The sequence below is a fragment of the Pyrus communis genome, chromosome 14 (assembly GCF_963583255.1).
Source record: "Pyrus communis chromosome 14, drPyrComm1.1, whole genome shotgun sequence".
Classification (NCBI taxonomy): Eukaryota; Viridiplantae; Streptophyta; class Magnoliopsida; order Rosales; family Rosaceae; genus Pyrus; species Pyrus communis.
In genome coordinates, this window is record NC_084816.1 from 17,594,677 (window position 1) to 17,619,133 (window position 24,457).

Consider the following 24,457-nt stretch of genomic DNA (forward strand, 5'->3'; position numbering starts at 1 on the left):
CTCCACTCTTAAACTAAATTGTCTAGGCAATTTGTATTAAAATAATAGTATTTTATCTTTTTTAAATAATTTAAATTGTGACTGACGTCAACCTTATATCATATAGGCAGGGTGCTGGGCCATGTGATTATTGTTGACTTCTCCATCGAGCTCGCCTTGAGAATATTATAGTTCTGTTATTTTTCTAGCAATCGTGAGCCTGAATGTCATCTGTAATCCTTTGGAAACATTAGATAACCATTTCGTTAGATTGATTAGATTCAATGCTCCTATGGTGCTTAAGATTGATTATATTCAAGATCAAATAAAGGTCAGAGTGGATTTTTTTTTCAATTTAAAGGAAATAGAAGAGGTAGATTAGGCATGAAAGAAACCTATCTCATTTTAATCTTCTACCATTGGTCACGATTTAAAGTGATTAGTTTTCTTAATGAATAAAACTTCTTCTACCTTCACTTTGAATCGGCTACTGCAATTATCATTTACTGCAATGTGCCGAGACTTAATTAAATGTGTATGGCTTTTGCTGTTTGGATGTGACATTTTTTTTATTTTGGATGAAATGTAGGGAAATTAGTCAAAGAAGGTCTTTTTCACTTTGCTTTCGTTAGTAGAAATTGTGGCAGTTACTGCAATTATCATTTACTACAATGTGCCGAGACTTATTTAAATGTGTATGGCTTATACTGTTTGGATGTAACATTTTTTTTATTTTGGATGAAATGTGGGGAAATTAGTCAAAGGAGGTCCTTTTCACTTTGCTTTCATTAGTAGAAATTGTGGTGGTTACTGCAATTATCATTTACACCAATGTGCCGACTTAATTAAATGTGTATGGCTTTTGTTGTTTGGATGTGATATTTTTTTTTATGGAATACTTTAGATGCGATCCTTAGTTATGAATATTTTTTTACTGAAAACTTGTTGGTTTTCAATTTTTTATTGAAGTTCCTGAAATTAATGTGATCATTTATTTCTATGTATGTTACTATATTTTTCAAATTAAAAATTAAAATTTATAGTTGTTTACATTAATAAGATTTTAAATAAAAAACCATAATTTGTGGGATTAAAAATAGGGAATTATTATTAGCACTCCAAAAATCTCATTCTACACTCTAAACTTTTTATATTTGAAAAGAAAAATACACTTGCAAGGATTGTAGAATGAGATTTTTGGAATGATAATAACACTTCCCTAAAAATATTAAAATATAAATATACTATTGTGTGTATATGTGACAACTCGTCCCTAATGTGATTTTACGAAAATACCATTAGAGGCTAGGACGTTTGACTTTCGTTGACTGTTCGAAGTCACAATTAATGTTTCCGAATAAGTCTCGAAGCCACGAATGCATAAGTTAAAGCCGTTTGCGAATCCGGATTTTAACAGTATAGTTACATACATTTGAAGTCATTTGACTAAGCTGTGGATTTTAGATTGATTAAATTTACAATTCCCACCATGTGGGAATTGTAACCAATCATGGTTGAGGACCGGCCCAATCATATTATATTCTTAGGACCAATCAGAAATTAGGGGGAAAAAGGGGTGCCAATCAGGAAGGGTGAGAAAGAACCACCTTTTCCCGTCGACCCATCCATGTGCAGCAACCCGGTTTCGAACCGATGTGAATTCGGGCCAATCTCATCCATTTTTTGGGCGAAACTCAACCATCGATCACCTGCAACATTTCCCCCAACCTTCCCTCTACCATCTCCACCCAAATTCGAAGGCTTTTAGGTCTTATTTCCTGTGGAACCTCACCGGAGCACCAGAGATGCTCGACGGCGATTCCTCCGTTCCGGCGAGTTGCACCACCCACCACCATGCTTAATCAACTTCCCTTGGACCCAGGAATGGAACACCGAGGAAAGAGAATCGAATAACACCCACCTTAAGGTTTTCGACAGGTTTGAGCTAAATTGGGGGTTTTCGCGGTCAAATTGGACTTGTCCATAGGTATGAAACTTGCTCTACTTGTTGAGATATTCATTCCTGTAAAATTTGAGAATTTTTGGAAATAGTTGAATTTTCCGGCAAGTCGGGACGGCTGACTGCCATGTGCGGCGGCGCGTGGCCAATGTGCCAATGCTGCCGTTTTTGAGTTAAATTTGATGATTCTGACGTCAATTTGATAACCGTTGATTATAGTTAGATAGTTTGAACCTAGTATGAATTACTACGTTCTTGACCATTTTATGAATTGAAGATCCGACCTTTGGATCGTCACCAAATTTTAATACATTATAGTACATAATATTTGAGGACCTTGGGAACTTACGAATCAGGAATCCGACGTACGGATCTTCCCAAATTGGATTTGTAAGTTTGTAACATAAAACGTTGCCCGCCACTTGAATTTGCAATTGGTGGAGATCCAATCGTTGGATCGTAATGAAACTTTAGTATGATGTTCTAGAAGTATAATGTGGATATTTGGAAGTTACGGATCAAAAATACGAGGTGTGGATCTTCCAGATGGAGTTACGTAGTGTTATGGACCTTAATGGACCGACGGTTGACTTTTGATCAATGGGTTTCAAATTATTCTAGAACATCCTTGGGGATGTGTATTATGTAAGTTACATATTCTATCAATAAGAATTCTGAGCCATGATTTGATAATTGTTCTAGGCGTCAATTGTTCGTGATGGCTCGATATTCATGCTAGGGAGTTATAGCGCAAACCTCAGGTGAGTGGGTCTTTTTCCTTTTTATAGTGTGTGTGTATATATATACACCTTATGGTTTTCTAGAAATGTTTTAAATTGATTATGCATTGCATGCCATGATTTAAATGTGTTATATTTAAATATTGCGTTGTGATGAGATTTATGGTTATGCTAAATGATCCTATGGAGGCGCATGTAAGTTCAGATGAGTTATTATGTGATTGAAATGGTTGAATTATATGAGCATGCATATATTCATTTAGAGCTTATCATGGCTGTATCTCGGTATTGGTGCTCCAGCCTGGGGCCAGGGCCAACCTTCACATGATTGTTTACCTTCCGCATCGCACACTCACCTTGGATCCAAGTCTGGTGTTAGCCTGTTATACATACCACAATAGGTGGTTCTGACTCGTAGGTGACCCGCGATTTATCATACAACCTTCACGTGGTCGTAGCACTTAAGCGTACATATTTATTCCCAGCTTGTCGTACATGTCACATTAGGTGACTCCGACTCGTGTGCTAGCCTAGATTGATGAGTTATAGATCCAGTCGTACAGGTCACGCAAGGTGACTCCAACTGGCATACTATTTTGGGTTATTATAAAAAATGGTCCTTGAGATTTGCATGATCAATAGAAATGGTCTATGAGATTGAAAATCAATAGAAATGGTCCCTGAGATTGTCCACCATCCATGATTTTGGTCCTTCGGTTAAAAACGATTTTGGGCAATTTTCAAAGCTTTGTAACTCAATCGTTTCTTAACCAAATTCGACTCATAATATATCAAAATGAAGATAGGAAAGTGTAGGATAAGATTATACCTATTTGGAAGCCCAATAGTTGCTAGAGATGGCCGGAAAATAGCCTGAAAGGTGACTGGTCTGTGAGAAAATTGGAAAATTCACCGGAAGCTAGGTAAACTTTAAACGTTCATAACTTCTTCAATACTCAATGAAATCGACTGATTCAAAAACAAAAATAATACTTCTTGATGAGACGAAGAGAATGATACCTTTTTTGAAGGCTAACTCGCAGTGGTTTGGTCGGACAACGACTCGAAAGTGGCTAACCATTTTCGAGTTAACCACTTTCGAGCAGTTTTCTGGCCAAACCAAGCGATTTAGTAGTAAAGAAAGATACCATTCTCTTCGTCTGGTCGAGAAGTATGATTTTCATTTTTGAGTCACTCAATTTCGTTGAGTATTGAAGAAGTTATGAATGTTTAAAGTTTACCCAATTTCCTGCGAGTTTTCCAGTTTTCCTACGGATCAGTCACCTTTCAGGCTATTTTCCGGCAATCATTGGGCTTCCAAATAGGTATAATCTTGTTCTACACTTCCTTATCTTCATTTTGATATATTATGGATCAAATTTGGTTAAGAATTGATTGAGTTACGAAGTTTTGAAAATTGCCCAAAGAGTTTTTAATGGAAGGACCAAAATCATAGATGGTGGACAATCTCAAGGACCATTTCTATTGATTTTCAATCTCAGGGACCATTTCTATTGATCATGCAAATCTGAAGGACCATTTTGTATAATAACCCTACTATTTTATATTAGTTGCACATCTGGTTTACATTGTTTAGTGCTGAAATATTATGACATGGCATATCTCAGTTTTCGCTGGTCTTGTGCATTGGTTTTCATACCTACGTAGTAGTATTTTCTGGAAACTGTACGTGATTTATGGCGAGGGGTTATAACGTTTACAAAAGGTTTTTATTTAAAACTTTATTTTCAGACCCACTCATCCTTATTTTTTGCCCCTCCAGGTTCTAGTAGCAGAGTTTTTGTACCGACAAGGATTATTGGAAAATCTTGGGGTAGATGATTACCATCGATGATATAATTCTCACCCTATTTTACTATATTGTACTTATACTCTGTCATCACGTGTGAAATGGGTTTATACCCGCTCACCATGCACTCTTGTACTTAGACACTTTTAGGTTTAAATTTATTCACATCTTCCACATCAATACACTTTATGGATTTGTCACGTTCCAGGTGTCGGCCAACACAGCTCGATTCGGTGTCATAATGGACATCCTGGATCGGGATGTGTCAGTGTATATATGTATATAAATATGGGTACATTCATCAAAATTACCAAAAAATTATTGTAACAAAACATGGGTACATTCTTCAAAATCACCAAAAAAAAAAAAAAAAATTAGGCTTAATAACATTAGTAAATTTCTTCGTTTAAACTTGACATGGATACATTCTCAAATCAAAGAAAAAAGAATGTACCCATATAAGTTTAAAATGGATTAGAAAAAAATTGACTAGATTTTATATAAAAAAGGGTACATTTTACATATGACAAATTGGTATATTAAAGAATGAATACATTTTAAGATTAAAATTTTGAAAAAATTACATGAATGGGTATACATATATGATTGAAAAATTGAAAACATTTCTTAAAAAAGCTAATGGGTACAAACTTATTCTAACTTTTTTATTTATTTAGAAATATTTTGAATTGAAAATTAGTTAGGAGTTTAATAAAGGTGTGATTATTAAAATTCTAAATCAATTATTAATTTTTATATAAAAAAATTATGTAACTGACATGTAAATTCATTATTACATTAATGCTAGGGACTTGGATCAAAATCTAATAAGGTTTCAGTCAATGAACATTAGTAACTAAGGACCGAATACTAATTTTTTTTTTTTTATTTTTTATTTTGGATGAAATGTAGGGAAATTAGTCAAAGAAGTTCCTTTTCACTTTGCTTTCATTAGTAGAAATTGTGGTGGTTACTGCAATTATCATTTACTGCATTGTGCCAAGACTTAATTAAATGTGTATGGCTTTTGCTGTGTGGATGTGACATTATTTTATTTTGGATGAAATGTAGGGAAATTAGTCAAAGAAGGCCCTTTTCACTTTGCTTTCATTAGTAGAAATTGTGACGGTTACTGCAATGTGCCGAGACTTAATTAAATGTGTATGGCTTTTGCTATTTGGATGTGACACTTTTTTTTTATTTTGGATGAAATGTAGGGAAGTTAGTCAAAGAAGGTCCTTTTCACGTTGCCTTCATTAGTAGAAATTGTGGAAATTTCTCCTTGCCGTATTCGGGAGGTTTAGAAATTGTAGGAATGATGATGCTAACAATAAAGAATAACTCAAAGTCTCTCCAAGTAGTGTTCGAGAAACTATCAACGCTTAATTGCATAAATTATTATAGATATAAATGAATAAACTTTTAGTTGGAAAGAGATCTTTTTCGAATTTCTTCATCCAAAATTCAAAGATCAAATGATTTTGACATTTGAAATTTGATCAAACGGTTAAAAATTATTATAACTTTTAAAAGTTTTTACTGACTTCTCTGTTTTTAACTGTTGGATCAAATTTCAAAGGTCCGGATCACTTGATCCTTGAGCTTTAGAGGGAAAGATCCGAAGAGAATCTCTTTAGGGGATTAGAGGTGGATTAGGCATGAAAGAGACTTGTTTCTTTTAGTCATACAATTTTTAAGGAATTGTAGGTGATGAGTTTTCTTAATAAGAAATTCATCTTATAGCTTCACGTTGATACATTTTTTTTTTTTCTTCTTTCCGTTTTCCTTTAAAATGTCTTGATATGATGTGAGTTATACAATCTAACCCATTGCTAAATATCAGACGAGCCTATAAATACTCTATTGATATTATGCAACATCATTTCATTTGTTATGTATTCAAGAATTAATGCGGGTGATGGCAACGCATACACGGAATGTTGAAATTTGCGCACATTCCTGTAGCGACGAATCTTTTGCACGACACTTAAAAGCTTTAAATGGGCAAGCTCATTCTTGCAACGACGAATCTTTTGTTATCTTGCATACTATATACGGCACTTAATGGCTTTAAAAGGACAAGCTTGACTCCTCAAGATTGAGGAGCTTTTCTTTAATTCAAAAAATCAATTAAAATTATGAAAAATTAATAAAAAGGGTTTGAAAATTTTGAGTTTTAATGAAAAGAATAAAATAAAGAGTAAAGTGAATAGTACCAAGATTGACTTTTTAGTGTAAAAATGTGGTTTTTCGTTAAAGTAAATAGTACCGTGAGCTATTCGTTAAAACTCCCTTAAAACTAAGGTGTACAGTAAATTGATTATAGTAAACGGATAGACGATTTTTAATACTTTTATCGAATTTGCTCATTTGTTTATATAATTCGATGATAAAATATCTCATATGTTATTGATATATATATATATATATATATATATATATATATATATATATATTTTTTTTTTTTTTTTTTTTTTTTTTTTTTTTTTTGTAGAGATGATTTTTACATAATGATTTACAATACCAATGAATAAGCATAAAGATCGGTAAACTGTCTGTGTATTGAATTGAGGAGCCAAGTTAATTTTGTGTTAAAATGGGGTCACCATAATAAATTTTTATTGAAATTGTAGTTTACACGAATCTAACTTAAAGCGTTTCACTTATAAATAATAAGAAATACAAGTGACAAAACAATGTTATGGTTTCTTTTTTTTTTTTGTAACGAGCAACATTTTAGTCTTTAGTTGTGTTTAGTTATTTTAATGTGTGGCCCCATATTATAATAAGTCATGACGGATTAACGTCTTCGCTTTTTAGTTTCTTTCATGCCACGCAAATTTTCTTCAAACATACATTGGGGTTTGAATAATTCAAAGCTAAAAGGAAAAAAAATAATAATCAAAACTACAAAAAAAAAAATATATATATATATCGTCATGCACCTTTGGTTGCTCATATATATACACACACACAATCGCAAACCTGTTACTGTAAGCAGTATCTAAGTTAAAAATGGCTTATGGCTTCCTCCTCCTCTTATTATTCTCTTGCACTATATTGACAGCAAATATTCAAGCATGCAACCAAACTGAACGCATCTCGCTATTAGCCTTCTCCTTCACTCTATCTTCTTCTTCCGTAAATTGGAGTAGTTCTGTTGATTGTTGTCATTGGAACGGCATCACTTGTAATCAAGAGAGTTGGGTCACCCATTTGCTCTTACCCTCCAAAGGGCTCACAGGAGGTATGTTTGTCTCATCACTTGGAAATCTCACACATCTCACCCACTTAAACCTTTCCCACAATTCACTTTATGGTGCACTTGAAACTAAATTCTTCTTGTTCTTGAAGCACCTCGAGATTCTTGATTTGAGCTATAACCTACTTTCTGGAGAGATGCCATTTTCTCTACCACAAATAAATATTCAAACAATAGATTTGTCAAGCAATCACTTCTACGGTGCGATTCCATCTTCTTTCTTCCAACAAGCTTGGAATTTGACTAGTTTCAATGTCAGCAACAACACCTTCTCTGGGCATATCCCATCATCTATTTGTCTCCGATCGCCTCCTTCCATAAGAGTATTGGATTTTTCCTCCAATGAATTTAGTGGCAAGCTTTCTCGTGGGTTTGGTGGGTGTTCCAAATTACAAATTATTCGTGCCGGTCACAATAATTTGTCGGGATCACTCCCAGATGATATCTATAATGCTACCAAACTTGAGGAACTTGCATTACCTCTCAATTCACTAAATGGAGCCATTAGAGAAAGAATCGCCAACCTCACCCACCTCACAATCCTTGACTTCTACTTTAATCATTTGAGTGGTGAGCTACCTCTTAATTTCGGGAAGTTGTCCAAGTTGAAATTCATGAATCTTGATCTCAACAACTTACAAGGCAATTTGCCCCCATCTTTGATGAATTGCACAAACCTCATTGAACTACATTTGGGATTCAATTACTTTGATGGAGATCTCACCACACTTAATTTCTCCAAACTCAGCCACCTTAGTAAACTTGACCTAATAAGGAATAACTTTAGTGGTTTCTTGCCAAGAAGTCTTTACTCATGTTGGTCCCTAAAAGCAATTCGTTTGAGTGATAATCCTTATTTAAAAGGAAAAATACAGCCTGAGATCCTTTCATTGAAATCCTTGTCGTTTCTATCGCTTCGTAGTGTACAATTGACCAATATCACAGGGGCAATGAAGATATTAATGCGTTGCAAAAGTCTTCAGACACTATTCCTTAAAGGTTCATTTGACCACAAGGCAATGCCAACTGATAATGTCATGGTTGATTTTAATGGATTCCAGAAGCTTCGTGTCTTGAGTTTGGCTAATTGTGGGTTCACTGGTCAGATACCTAGATGGTTATTAAACCTAAAGAATCTAGAGATGTTGGATTTGGGTTTTAATCAAATCACAGGGTCAATTCCAAGTTGGTTGGGGACTTTTCCAAAACTCTTTTATGTGGGTCTGTCATGCAACCAAATTTCAGGTGAAGTTCCAAAACAACTTTTTGGATTACCTATGCTAATGATGAATGCATCTCGAGCAGACAATTATGAATTCGAACTTCCCCTCATTGGTGGCCTAATAAAAAATCCAAGTTTTATGGCGCATAGAACGTCTAACTTGCAAGGAATGATAAACCTAGGGGGCAATAACATTAGTGGTAGTATACCTACTGAGATCGGCCAATCAGGGCTTCTTCGTGAGTTGTATCTCAACGACAACCACTTCTCTGGCAACATTCCCGACCAAGTATCTAATCTAAAAAATTTAGAGATTTTGAACCTCTCCATGAATCATTTATCAGGAAAAATTCCCTCATCAATGACGAGCCTTAATTTCTTGAAAGAATTTAATGTCTCGTACAATAATCTCGTAGGACAAATACCGATGGGCACACAGCTTCAGAGCTTCAGCACTTCTGCATTTGAGGGGAACCCTAAACTTTGTGGTGCACCACTTCCAAATGTGTGCAAAGAAATTGGTGCAGATCATAAGAACAAAGTCGACCAAGATGCGGACAATGAAGGCGGCGAGCTTCCTTGGATTTATATCTTTGCAACCCTAGGTTTCATTGTCGGATTTTGGGGAGTTTGCGGTTATTTAGTTCTTAAGAAGACATGAAGTTACGCATATTTTTGGTTCCTTGATAATGTATGAGTGAAGATGGCAGTGTGCCTGGTCAGGATGAAAAGAAGGCTTAGGGACTAGATTCTACTTTTCATTATATATTTTTCTTTTTCAATAAAACTATTTGGATACACAAAATCAACACACTTGGTGATACACTCTCTAATAGAGTGCAATCTTATCATTGTATGTGGACTGAAGCTGTATGAGGGAGTGTGTAAACAAATGTGTTAATAATGTGTATCCAAATAGTATGACTCTTTCAGGTTGTATTTGTTTGTTTTCATCATGATGTAAGGATTGTTCTAATATATAATAGTTCAATGAAACTATTTGGACACATTTATAATATTGAGTCTCACCTAATATTAAAAAGTGTATCAACAAAAGTGTCAGTTTTGGTGTGTCCAAATAACATAAATAATAGTAATATATTCTTTAAGTTTTGTCATATTGTAAGCCAAATATCAAAGTTGATTGGTAGTATTTTTTGTATCATGTGTCGAGAAGAAGCTTATCTTATAATGACGACAATGAATAATGTGAAGCAGTATTTATATGAACTTTGGGATATACAAAATGTTAAGTTAGAATATGATCATACGTGAATCACCATGAACAAATACTTGAAATTTAAAATTCATGTAATGTCTTCATACACTGATTCATGATATTTAAGATCGTATGCATAAGTTGCTAGTTACTTAAGCACAACATATTTATCAAGAAGCGAATATAGTAGTAGATAAACTTGTTTCAACTGGTGATGACAAAAGTTCAGCTTGTATTTGATTTTCTAATTTTCTTGTAACAGTTTCCTTAAACCTTTTCCACAACTGTAGGAAGTTAGGGATCATTCTTTGTAATTTTTAAGAATTTCGGTTCTAGTTCATGATTTAGCATCCAAATTGAAATAAATTGAATACTTCTTCTTTCTTTTCTAGTCTCTCGTTAATAGTATGACATTCGGGAAATATTGTTGGTACCACGTTGATATTTCGTACGAATGTATGTTGTTAGTTTGAGGTTGATATTCCCTATTAATGTATCTAATTTCAATCAAATGTCCTTTAAACTTCCACCAGGCCTTGAAGAAATTTTTCGTATGTTGTAAATACAATCTGGTACATTAAGTGTCATAATAAAAGTGGTTTGAGGTTTTTTTTTTCCAAATATTCAATTACTTGTTATGACGCTTAATGAACCGAATCGTGTTCCCAACACATTGAAAAATCTCTCCTAAGTCTTTGCAAGTGCAACACTAGGCTAAAATTTTGTGAATCCAAAGCCCATCAAGAGGTAGAAGCACACATTTTTCCTATCAAATCAAACACACTTGGCCTTGTACAGTTTGTGCGGGGGGCCATGGCCGCCACCAGTTTCATAGCAGCGTCGATTGTCCAAAAAACAGTTGTGGCTTTTGCTTTCTTTCATCCTCTTCTTCCTTTAACCAACAAGCTCTCCTATCAAGGGACTCTTATCTCTTTTCCTCTCACTCCTCGCATAAGTTCATCAAGTTCTTTTGAGCTTTTAGTTGGATACTAGTCTGCTAATTGATCATTTTGTAATTCGATAAGCCAATATTATACTATATATTTTGGGAATTATTATTGGCATTTTAAAAATCTTATTTTGCACTCCAACCTTTCTATAATTAGAAAGAAAAAATGTACTTGTGAGGAGTGTATAATGAATTTTTGGAGTGTTAATAACATTTCCTTATATTTTAATCTAATCTTAGTATTAATTTGAAAATATGACTTTAACCCCTGAAACTTATTTTTTGTTACATAAAACCCAACATAATTTGTTTACTTGAATAAAACACATTGGCTCCACACAAGAAAATTTATTAATAATGTTTTACTTCACTCATTGTACATTTTTTGAATGCCTAAAATACCCTTAATTACATTTTTGACCGATACAATTAATTGTATACGGAATAAAAGGTGGATTAATGATTCTTGAAAAGACAAATTAAGCATTAATGTGTATGTATACATAGGGCTGATCCTTGACATCGTATTTTTTACACAATTTTTAGACCATTAGATTTATACACTTTTAATAGTTGAGATGTAATTTAATAAGTCCAAATAATTTCTTTTATTTAAAAAAATGGATTGGGAATAAAATTCTAAAAATATTTTAATTAAGATTTTTATATTCTCTCTCATCTCGTTAATTGTTTTTCATTAATTTTCTCCCTCTCTCATTTAACTCTTTCTTCTCCCTTTTCCCTCTTCATCGTTCATCCTATATAATATAATTATCATGCTTACGTATTTCCTTCTCTTCCTTCTCCTTCATCCAATGGCCATGCACTTTTTCAAGTTTTTGGTTTCGTTTTTAAATCTCTTCTCCATTAATTGTTTTTAAATCCCTTCAGACCCGATGCCTTATTCCTTGTTTTTATTTATATTTTTTTATTTTTAATAACACAAACATAATCTCATTCTATAAAAAAGTGTTGCGAGTCCTAGCTAATTACTAGCAACAGATTAGTGCGTCCAGAAACCACCCATTTATTGAAAAAAAAAATAATTTGAAGCGTTTTGCAGCCTACGAGCCTCATGCATCCCATGATTACCGTACCTAATTATTTGGTTGCAAAACCCTAACTCAATGTGAAATATATAGCCATATTAACCCCTTGAGATTTAAAAAAAAATAAAATAAAATTCCGAACATACATCCTGAAAATGTAAATTCAAATAATATGATGCCCAGTTTTAGATTTCTTACCGCACCGACGAAAAATAGACATTGGGAACGAAGTATTCATTCTTTTGTAAATAGATATTCATCTTGATGCTTTGCTATTGAAAATATGGATACAGAAAAAACATAAAAAAAAATAAAAAATAAAGAAGTAGAGAAGAAAATATCAGAGGAGGATGAATGGAGAAGAAAGAGAGTAAAAGATATGCAAAGAACCTAAATATAGGAAACATAAGAAAATAGATTAGGAGAGAATTAATGGAAAACAACTAATTAAAAGGTTTTCAAAATTTTGACCCAACTAATTATCTATACTAAAGGGGAGGGGTGGGCTTAGCCTCACAATTGACTAACAATAGTATGATTAAAACTTGCATTTGATGAGAATCAAACATAAGACTTCTTACTTACAAGTAAAGAGGAATACCACTAGACTGTAGTACTAAGTGGCATTTAAATAAAAGAAATTAATTAGATTACATCTCAACCATTAAGAGTGTATAAATCTAATGGTCTAAGACTTGTGTCAAAATTTGTGTAAAAAATGTGGTGTACGGATCCGTTCCATATATATATATATATATATTGAAAATATGATTTTAGCCCTTGAAACTCAAGTTTTTTTTACATAAAACCCGACATAGTCTTTTTACTTGAATCAAACCCAATGACTAGGCACCACATAAGCAAATTCATTAATTATGTTTGACCTTACACATTTTGCATTTTCCAGATGCCTAAAATACCCCTAATTACAATTCTAATGTATACATATAATTCTATGCAGATTTGAAGGAAATGATTAATGAAAAAAATGTATTAACGTTTAAATTCATTGCATATTAATATATTATAACAAATTGTATGTTAATGCTTCTGGCAAAAAAAAAAGTAAATAAATAAATAAACATTAATGTTATACTTTCCTCCAGATTTTGTAATTATTTTCCAAATTTGCATAAAATTAGACAATTTTAATTTAATCTTATCATTTTCTTACCAAATGGAAACTGAAAGGGAACTATGATGTAATTTACATAAAAACATAGGTAAATTATTTGGACATATGTGTTAATAATAAAATATTCCTAGTATGCAAAATAATTTAACTACAAAATAAAAAATTGTTATTTGATTTAATATTAATTTATCTACATTTGATATAATAAAATATAATTGTACATATATATTACTAAAATGTGCCCAATATATGTAATAATGCATGTAAAATTATTTACGTACAAAATAAAGGTATGTAAGTTTATTAAAAAATAATATATCTACTACTTTTTGTTTATGAATTTTAATTTACCTATTGTTTTTTTTTTTTAGTACAAACATAATGTACCTACAATATATAATTCCTACTAAAACTAATATACATTTGCACATAGTAAAATGTGCCCAGTATATGTAATAATGCTTTTAAAAAAATTTACCTACAAAATATGGGGTTAATTGCTAATCATAATTAGGGTGAGTAATAATATTTATTAATATAATTAATGTTTTGTGGCATAAGTTGTAAATATGTTGTAATAATTGGTTATGTACTTATCTACATGGTAGTCTATTTGAAATTTGGGTTTTATTTGAATGTTTAATATTAGTTGGGTTTTTGTTTGAAAAATAGGAATTTCAAGGGTCTTTCTCTAAAGAACCCGATAACTATTTTTAATATATTGTAAAAGCTTTATAAATAGCCAAACTTTATTTGTTGTATGTGCAAGTGTTCAAAAGTAAAGTCGATTTGCTTGATTGGACTCACACCCCAAAAAAAAAAAAAAAAATGAATAACATGATTATTGTTGTCAAGAGATCTGATGTGTAAGGGGTTTGATGAAGGTGGAAGTGATACCTCAAATAATATTTTCATGTGAGAGACATGGCGAATATAAATTCACATTTGGGAAATCTGATACGAATGATCAAAATTCTGATGCAAATAGTAACAAGAGAAAGGATCTAGGAATATTGGTACTAACAAATGCAGGTCACAAATCTTATTAAAGAGAGTCGACATTGGAGAAGGAGATGAATAGAAATTGGAGGTTGAGTGTGGGTGCATAACCATACTTAAAATTATCTTGAAGAGCATTCTTTTGTAGCTAGAGATCACAAGATATTTTAAGGAGAAGTTCTTTCGTAATTCTTGAAGAGCCAAATTTTACACCCTTTATTTATTTATTTTTTGACAAAAAAAAAAACAAAAAACAAAAAAAAAACAATAAGTGGGACGAGAATGGGTTCCTCTTTTTTTTTTTTCTTTTTTTTTTAAGTGAAGATTAGTTATGGGTCCCATACCACATTGAACTTCAACGATCCGAACTGTCGTTGGACCTCATAGATCATCCTTACAAAATATTATCCAAATCGAAAATATTTGAGATATCTAATTAAATTCAAAAAAATGAACGAACACTTTGTTCTATAAGAAACAATGAAATTTCATTGTCGTAATCAAATAAGCAAATGATTTTGGATTAACTTAAATTTTTACAAAAATAATCTGTAAATTGAGACTTACAGAATAAACGGTTTAGATCTCTTTGGATATAGGGCCAAACGGGTGTAACTCTAGAATAGATGTTTGACAAAAGAAAAACCTCTAAAACAAGATGGGGACAGACCAAAACTCTAACGCGTATCTATTTATATCCAAGGCCCACGGTGCATCCATGTCTAAAAGACGAAATAACCCTCTCTCTCTCTCTACTCCTTCTCTCTCTAAATCTCGCTCTGCTCGTCCACTCACTCACTCACTCGTTCCCCCATTGAATTGAAACCCAAATCTCTCTCTCTAACTCGCTCGCAAACTCACCATATTATCAAATTTTAATCACTCACCCAAAAAAAAACCCTCAAATTTACCCGCCAAAAAAGCTTTATTCTTTCTCGGTTTCTCCCTCACAAAATTTTCGCCCTTTCAAATCCCCCAACCCGCCCAACGGCTAAGCCTCTCCGGCCCTCTGGCCTCTCTAGGGTTTCTCTCTCGCCTTCTGTCTCTCTTTGAACTCCCTTTCCTTTGCTCCTAAAACGGCCTTGTTTAGGGGCTTCGCTCTCCCAGCGCCTTAATTATGGATCCACCCCTGAACGCCGAACCCACTCAGCTGCCCCCGCCGGCGGTCTCAATTGGGGAAAAGAGGCCGATTGAGAATGGAGGAGAAGGAGATTTGGGGACCCAGTTGAACAAGAAGCCCAGATTGGGACCCAATTCGGAGAAGGATCTGAGGAGAGTGGCGGAGATTGTTCTGGCCTTGTCAACCATGGCCAAGATCCGAGGGGGGAAGAAGCCCACGGAGCCGGAGATTGGGCTTATGGGGGAAGCTAGGTCGAAGCTGGTGGAGCTGTGTGAAGGTTTGGCGCCTAAGGATATTGTGGGCAGGGATGCAATTGGCGCTGTGATTGAGGATTTGGGGCTTAATGCTAAGCTTAAGGAACAGAGATTAGGGTTCCGGGGTCCCAAGTTGACGATTTCCGAGAAGTTTTCACAGACGAAGAGGAAGGTAAGGACTCAATTTTTTGATTGGATATGGTTTGATTTTGAGTTTGGAGATTGTTGGGTAGGGTTTTTAGTGTAGATTGTATGATTTGTTGTTTGGTTGGTGGGAAAGTGTTGAATAAAAAAAAGAAGGAAACTTTTAATTCTGAATTATAAATTGTTCGTAATGGACTGATAATAATATAGTTCATATGGTTTGGCGTTTTGATTTTGTATGCGTTTAAGGTATATTTGCATGGTTTTTGAGAAATTAAGGGAGGAAGCATTTTTTGTTATGATTTCTTAATTGGTCACGGTGGAGCTATTTGGCCTAGTTGATGTGAACATGTTGGGCTTGTTGGTTACTTTCATCATGATTATATATGCAGTTAACTGCATAGTGATAGTCTTTGGTTATACTGAAAGGTTTCATTTTTATTCAAACAAGTATCAGAGTTCTGTAAGCGGTGTGCTAATGTTTGGATTAGTATCTAGTTGTGAAGTTTAAAGTCATTCGACCAAGAAGTTGTCTTTGACATTTTATGGCTACTGCGATATTACAGCATATGATTGTTCCGAACTATCAATTTAGGATTTTTTGGACTGTGTAAAACTATTTTTTCTGAACTTGAAATTCTTTTTCTAGATGGAAGAATATGTTGGGCTTGTTGGTTACCTTCATCATGAGTATATATGCACTTAACTGCATAGTGATAGTCCTCGGTTATACTGAAAGGTTTCATTTTTATTAAAAAAAATATCAGAGTTCTGTAAGCGAGTGTGCTAGTGTTTGGAATAGTAGCTAGTTGTGAAGTTTAAAGTCATTCGACCAAGAAGTTATTGACATTGTGGCTGATGCCATATTACATCATATAAGGCTGCCGAACAACCAATTTAGGATTTTTTGGACTCTGTACAATGTTTTTTTCTGAACTTGAAATTCTTTTCTAGATGGAAGAATCCAAGAAATTCTCTGCACAAGCTCAACCTGCTGCACATCCATCTCACCCATTAAAAACAAGCTTAAATGCAGCGGCTGAAACCCATGGGATGCCACATAACGTTCATATGATTCCTACAAGCAAACCAAGTCATGCACCAATTTCCTCGGGAGGTTTCCCCATTTCTCCATCTCTTTTTCATGCGTCTACGGCAACTCCCTCACCTACACAGTATCAGTTTCCCAACAATGATGTTAGAGCATCCATGGTGTCTAGTGGTTTTCCTAGTAGTCATCTAGGAAGAGATTCTTCTTCCCCAACGGTGCCTAAAGCTGAAAGAGCACAGTTCAGATCAGACGGAGGACCAAATGCAAATGCGTCTTCTTATGCATTTCAAGTACAAGGTAATTGATGTCCTTTAACTTTACTTGTACGGAAAGGTATCTTTTTTGGAATTTTTTTACTTCATTACTACTGATTCTATCTCCTCTCTGCCTATATAAGTATTTACACCATATTTTCTATGTGCAGCAAATTCGTTTGCAAATCATCCACATCCACCAGTGAATTCTCCAGCTTGGTCAGTGCAAGCTCAATCTGCTAAAAGTGCACCAGAACACAAGGTGCCAAACTATACACCTGTCAAAGTTGACGGAAGTACTGGTATCAGTATGCAACAGATGACTTCTGTAGCTGCGCGGAATCAGAATACTAAACCATTTGTCTCTCAATCAGCTTCTGGAAATCTACCCGTTGTACATCAGCCTTTGCAACAGATGCACTTTGTTAAAACTCCTTCGCTTTCTAATAATCACAATGAAATTGCCAAAGTTATTCAGAAATTATTACAACCACAGCCTCCTGATCATCCTACATGGATTCCTCCGTCAAGGGATTACATGAGTAAGACTTTGACTTGCCAGAGTTGCCAGCTTACGATCAATGAGGTGGATAATGTTCTTATTTGTGATGCATGTGAGAGAGGATATCACATAATGTGTGCACAGTCATCTAACCAGAGAGGAATTCCTAGAGGTGAGTGGCACTGCATGAGATGCCTGTCACTGAGCAATGGAAAGCCCTTGCCTCCGAAGTATGGACGTGTGATGAGAAGTAATATACAAGTAAAAGTTCCTTCTAACACAGCTGGAATTCAAATGTCCTTGGAGAATAAACTGGAAAATTTAGATCCAAGGGTCAACCAGCCGAAGATAGCTGCAAATGGAAGTTCTGTTGTGCAGAATACTGCTGGTATAGGTGGTGGGAGCAGCAATCACATTGAGTCAGCACCAGATCTAAAGATTTTAACTGCAAAAGAATCTCAACGGAAGAATCTCGTATCAAGCAGTAAGAATAGGGATGAGAAACCTCTTTCTGGAAGTTACCCGTCAAGTGAAAGATCTGAGGAGAAATGTTCTGAATCAGACCCTCATTCTGAACCAAAAGAAACTACTGAATCATCTAGAGTTGAAGATTCTGAATCAATTGCAGAATCTCCTGCTGAGTCAAAAGCAGAGCATCCTGCCGAATCAAAAGCGGAGCATCCTGCTGAATCAAAAGTAGAGCCTCCTCTTGAACCAAAAGAAACTACTGAATCATCTGGAGTTGAAGAGAGACCTTCTGAATCAAAAGCAGAACCTGCTGCTGAATCAAAAGCGGAGTGCCCTGCTGAATCAAAAGCAGAGCCTACTGCTGAACCAAAAGAAACTACTGGATCATTTAGAGTTGAAGAGATACCTGGATCAAAAGCAGAACATCCTTCTGAATCAAAAGCGGAGCTTCCTGCTGAATCAAAAGCAGAGCCTCTTGCTGAACCAAAAGAAACTACTGAATCATCTAGAGTTGAAGAGAGACCTTCTGATTCAAAAGCAGAGCCTCCTGTTGAACCAAAAGAAACTACTGAACCATCTAGAGTTGAAGAGATACATTTTGAATCAAAACCAGAAGCTTCTGCTGATTTTTCCAACAAAGATACTGATAAGTCCGATCATTCCCAACCCCCTTCCAACACACAAGTTGTGGACGGTGCTGGGCTGCCCAACTCTTCAGAAGTTCCATCAATGATATTCCATGACCAGAATTCTGCATTGGAAGACTCAGATACTTCTCACTCTGTAGGAAACTCTGGCTCCTCTTTAAGATATGACATCAAACGGAATGACCAAAGCGGTGCACAAGCAAATACTTGTGAAATTTCTGTAGCTAGTGGTAGGTCTCTAGAGCATTTCGGTTTATCTTCAGATGGCTTGAAAGCTGTTCAATGGATTGGCGATGCAGTTCAAGGTGGTGATGAAAAAATATATTACCATACTTGTTGCATTGATGGGGTAACATATCAACTGCGAGATCATGCTCTTTTCCAGTCTAGTCATGGAAAATTGATACCCTCGAAGCTTCAGGTAAGTGAATTATTAAGCATCCCTTGATATGTCAGTAGTAGCATTTTGGAGAATTACATGATGTTGTTACTGAAATTAGTCTTTGGAATAGAGTCGTCTGTTATTTTTGGTCACTAAGTCTAGTGGAATCACTTATTGTTTGTATTAGAAACATTGTCATCTGTTTAGGGTTATATTGAGATTTTTCTTTATATTAGAAGGTTTGTAATGACCTTTGTAATTTCATTGCAGTCCATGTGGGAGGATAGAAAAACTGGGTCAAAGTGGGCTATTGTCAACAGGTGCTACTTTCCTGGTGACTTACCAGAGAACGTTGGTCGCCCATCTACACCTGAAAGCAATGAGGTAAACTTTTGTTCTATGAGATGACCAAAAAGTACTGTTCTATGTATTTCTCTCTGTTGTAAGATGTTCACATCAACATTAAAATTCAGTGGTTGGCATATCAGTTGACTAGTAGAATAGGACTACTGATTTTGTCGTGGTGGACATGATTGCGAACACATGCACCAATATAATATATCAATATAGTGGTACTATGTATGGTGCAATTCTATTTAACTCTGGTGATTTAAAGGCCTCTCACTCCCATTTTGTATTGACATGTAGAGTACAATATTACAGCATCCATATGGTAGTTAATATTTTTTCTTTGTTTGTGTTACAGGTCTATGAGTCTAATCATGATAGCAATGTAATGGCTGGTTTGATTCGTGGTCCTTGTGAAGTTCTTTCTCCTGCTAAGTTCAGTGTAGAAACTGAAAGACGGAGCCAGTTAGGACATGAGGCAGATAATGAATTACAACCAATCTTTCTCTGCAAGTAAGGCTCTTTAGTTCTTACATGGCACAGAAATAAATAATTGCTCTGTGCATGTTACTGTGTTATCTCCACAAATGCCTAGATTCTATACTCTTCCCACCCCCTCCCTCCCCCTCCCCCCCCCCCCCCCCCCCAACCCCCAAAAAAAAAAAAAAAAAAAAAAAAAACACACTCACACTGTATGTGTGCACACATGGACTTGCTGTGAGTAGCCGTTTTTTACCCTGTTATGTGGTAGGATAATTCCATTTGTTTCTTAATATTTTCACCTTGTTCTTTAATAATTTTATTTATTTATTTTTATATTTACAGATGGATTTATGATGAGTTTAAAGGGGTATTGGAGCCTGTTCCCGAGTAATCCACTTATGCATGTATATTTTTTTGGTGGTTATTCTTCTTGGTTATGGAAACTCGAACATGCTCTCTTTGATCAGGTATGTGAAACTGTTGTGATATTATAATTTAGGTTTATTATATTGAAATTTGGAGTAGGCTTCTCGCAGGACTTATTAAACTACATTGACAATTACCAATTGAGTGTTCCTTTTACCTTCATATTGCAATGGTGCATGGTAGCTTTATAAATATTGATGAATAAAGAGCATTAATAATAAATTACTGAGAATATGTATGTTAACCGACTCATTTGCCTCTGATCATTTAGTAGAGAGAAAAAAAGGTATATTTTCAACCATTTAAGAATGTGGTGTGAATTTCACCTGCCTGTATCACCAAAAAAATTGATGTGGTGTGATATACCATTAGTTCTTTTATGCTGTTATTGTGGGGTTCTTAGCCTTTTGAGCTTGTGATGCTTTGGACCTCATAGATGTTCCCTTGTTTCAGAACGTCTGTAACTGAGCAAACGATTTATTTTCTTTTTCATCTGATTTTAAATTTGTAACCCTTTGCTATGCTCGAACTCTTTCAACGATCTATACTGAGTTATTGTGTCAATACAGGTAGCCTAGTGCAAAAATGGGGCATGCTTGAGCTAATCTGCAAAGGGAGTGTCAACATTCATGTATTGTACAATATGTAGCTGTAGCCTTAGGTTGTATTGTAGTCGCAATAGCAATTCAAGCTATAATCTTTCAGCCCCAAAGCCCCTGCATAGGCGCTTCATTCTTGTTATTGTTATCGTGTTAGTATTATTAATTAGAAATGAACGTCTTTCTCCTCTGTCATCGATTACCCTTTCGATCTCATTGACAGTATCTCATTGGCTCTACGGTTTCCCATTAGTGCTCTCAGGTATATGATACTGTCGGATTCCGAGGGGTTGTCTAGTACTTCAGACTGTTGAACTGCCTTTTCTTATTTATACCATGTACGTTTGTTTGCCGGTGAATTTGAATTTTTTGTTTTGGAGAAGGCATTTTAATGTGAATGGTGGTGGTCGTTGGCTGAAGCAAAATTTGCTGGTAATGCATAGGAGAGCCAGATCCATTCATTACTTGGTTTCAGCAGTTTGAAGAGAGGAGAGGCACTTTAATTTGGCGCTGTTTAATTAAGGCCTCTCCCAAGTTCCCAACCTTAAGAGTACCTGTTTTTTTTGGGGTAGGAAACCATGGACTTAAAGAGTACCTTTTAGTAAATCAGGGAAAAGAAAGCTTCAAGGAGCTCAATTGGAGAACTCTAATTATCTATTTGTTATGCTCTAATTGGTTCGTAGTTGCAATTTTTTAATCATGTTTTCGTGCAAAGCATGGTCTTTTTATGTAGTATTGAGTTTGAAGCGTTTTTTTTTTAAAGTGTAATGGTATCAAGAGCTTACATGCCCTTATGGAAGTTCTTATAGGATAACGAATATTGGATTTAGATCATTAAAAATGCTTTCGAGAATGTTCAGAAGAAAAAGCTTACTTTAAAAAAATACTCACATTCCAAAAAACACTTTCTAATTTACTTTTAGTAGATGTTGGTGTTATCAAAAAAGCCCTTGGTATTAGAGTAGAAACTCTAATATATTAACTATATGATATTTTGCCATATGAGATCCGATTCTTCAACAGTAGGATGGGTCAAATGATGAGCAAAAGATAAAGTTGATATCTAACAAATGAACCAACAACATAACTTAAGGTAGTAAGCAGATGGTGTTTTACCACAATGGCGGCAAGTAATGATGCTTATGCACCTTAATACGGATTCAACCCCCACCAATTCTCCTCCCCGAACAACTAATAATGCCAAGCAGAAAATATCAAAGATAAATCCCTCAATGAAAAGTTTTCTTTGTTTTATGGTGCATATCTTCTTTACTTGAGAGTCTTGAGACTTCAATGAACCATGTCTGTTTTTTCATAGACAGTGACCAAAATGTTGCTGCCTTTTAACTAGAGGGGTACACTGCTTATTTGTCGTATTGTATATTCCAAATCTATACATCTAATAATTCAGGCAAATCTTGATATAGATGGATTCATTCTTGCACAAGACAACCCGACAAGAGACATTCTGCATAATTATAGTAAGACTAACTTATGATCTCTCATCTAGTGCCATATTGCAATTGCACCAGTCCAAATTAACTAAAAAGATTATGTATGCGACATAATTTCTCTTATAATTGGTAACACCGTAATAAGTATCTATTAGATGAATGATGTACTGTTTGAACATAAGATAATCATCTAGTGCATCAAACATATTACGGGCACACGGGCATGTTGGGTAGTAGATTGAGACGAGACGGAACACAGTGAGACGAAAATAGTTTATCTCACGTTTGATGCGACAAAACACTCCTCTTTGTCAATAATTCCACTACCCAAATCACAAAGCAAACCCTACGTCACCCGCCCCGTCACCCTGCGACAACAACTTTCAGGCCGCATCCTCACTCTGTGACAACTTCCTTTCCGCTTCGAGGTGCTCGACCACGACATCAACGCCGCCTCCACTTTTCAACTCGCTGTACGTCGGCCTTTGACATTTCTGCCATACAGGGTTAGAATCGTTAGATAATGTCATATCCAAGGTTTCATCTTTTTCGATTTCGTCCGCTATTTCTCTTTTTTTTTTCTTTTTTCTTTTTTTTTTTCTCTCTCTAAAGATTGTGTTTTTGTTGCGTTGTTAGGAGTTAGGATTGGATATTGTATTTTTGTAGCTCCGAGAGGTTTCGATTTTTTTTTTTTTGTTGCAATTTTTTCTTTTTCTGTTTTGCTGTTCAGGGCAGTGATTAAGTGGGATAAACAAGTTTTTAGGTTGAGTTTGGGTTCTTTTTGCTGGATTTGAATTTCTTATTAAGTTTTTGGGTTTCTTATGCCGCACAAAGCAGTGTTTGAAACGCCTTATAGATTCCAAACTTGGGGAAAAACCGAAAAAGTTAGTGGAATTGTTAAATTTTGTTTAATTTTGATCTTTTGTTGGTTGATTGTGATTCAATCTGAATGGCCAATTTCTAATTTAATTGTTTGAAAGGGCTAATTTTGGGGCTCATCCCATATACACCTTATGCGCTTGATTGAAATATCCATACTCATACACTAGTTTTGAATGGAGAAAAACATCCACATGGGTGGATTGATTCATTTTATAAGTTTTACACTATTAGACTTAATCAATTGGAGGTCTAATTGGATTATTAGTTCTTGTAGGAATAGGATAGTCCTAAGATAGCCCATGTGATGAAAAAAAAAAATTAGGATTTAATTTTAAACATCTGTGGTGATGTCTGTTAAGATTTGTGTTCAAAATTAAAAATTTCATTAGCTCTCCGTTAATTATTAGCACGTGAGTCACATATATGAGGCTAAAATAAAACTTTCCTTCAATTGTTAGACCATCTCCAACCCTTGGGTAAAACCTAAACTTTTTTGCCCAAAAAATTTAGGTTTTAACCCAGAAACAACTTTTCTACTCCAACCCTTAAAACCTAAACTTTTAGCCCCAGATTATTAAAGAATAAATATAAAACAACAACATTAACTAAATTAAATGTGGACCGTTGGATGACCAACGACCATTTGAATGTGAGCCGTTGATCACAAAATGAGTTGTTGGGCTCAACTTTATTGCTGACAAGTGGCCGACACAACCCAAATGGGTGGGGTCGCCACCTTGCAAGCGCTGGAGAGTTGGGAGAGTATGGCTCGTCAGTGGGGAAGTGATCTCCAATTGCTGGTTTCCCACTCCCACAAGTGGGCCAGTCCACTAACTTTAGCCTAAATCTTGCCCGGAATTTGGCTTTTTTTTAGTTCTAACACTTAACCCCATTTTAGAACAAGGGTTGAAATGAAATTGAGGGAGGGGGGGATAGAAGGGAAATTTTGAGACTCACCAAGGGTTGGAGTTGGTCTTAGCACGTGAAGCTTACATGTGAGGCTAATTTTATATTTTTAGCCTCACATGTGAACCTCATGTGCTAACAATTAAGGAAAATTTGGCAAAATTTTTAATTTTGGGCCTAAATCTGAACAAATTTCATCATAGGGGCTTAAAT

At 35.0% G+C, this 24,457-nt stretch overlaps 2 protein-coding genes across 2 annotated transcripts; both read left to right on the plus strand.

Annotated features, from left to right (window-relative positions):
- The first annotated feature begins 7,499 nt into the window (after window positions 1-7,499).
- LOC137716609 (receptor-like protein 2) lies at window positions 7,500-9,875 on the plus strand. The gene has a single exon (XM_068456056.1). The coding sequence runs from the start codon at window positions 7,505-7,507 to the stop codon at window positions 9,632-9,634; it is 2,130 nt and encodes a 709-aa protein (XP_068312157.1). The 5' UTR covers window positions 7,500-7,504; the 3' UTR covers window positions 9,635-9,875.
- A 5,253-nt stretch (window positions 9,876-15,128) lies between these two features.
- Window positions 15,129-21,197, plus strand: LOC137715498 (uncharacterized). The gene is made up of 7 exons (XM_068454843.1): window positions 15,129-15,870; window positions 16,797-17,190; window positions 17,318-19,185; window positions 19,417-19,530; window positions 19,853-20,007; window positions 20,320-20,444; window positions 20,973-21,197. The coding sequence occupies exons 1-6, from the start codon at window positions 15,442-15,444 to the stop codon at window positions 20,366-20,368; spliced, it is 3,009 nt and encodes a 1,002-aa protein (XP_068310944.1). The 5' UTR covers window positions 15,129-15,441; the 3' UTR covers window positions 20,369-20,444; window positions 20,973-21,197.
- The last annotated feature ends 3,260 nt before the right edge of the window (window positions 21,198-24,457 follow it).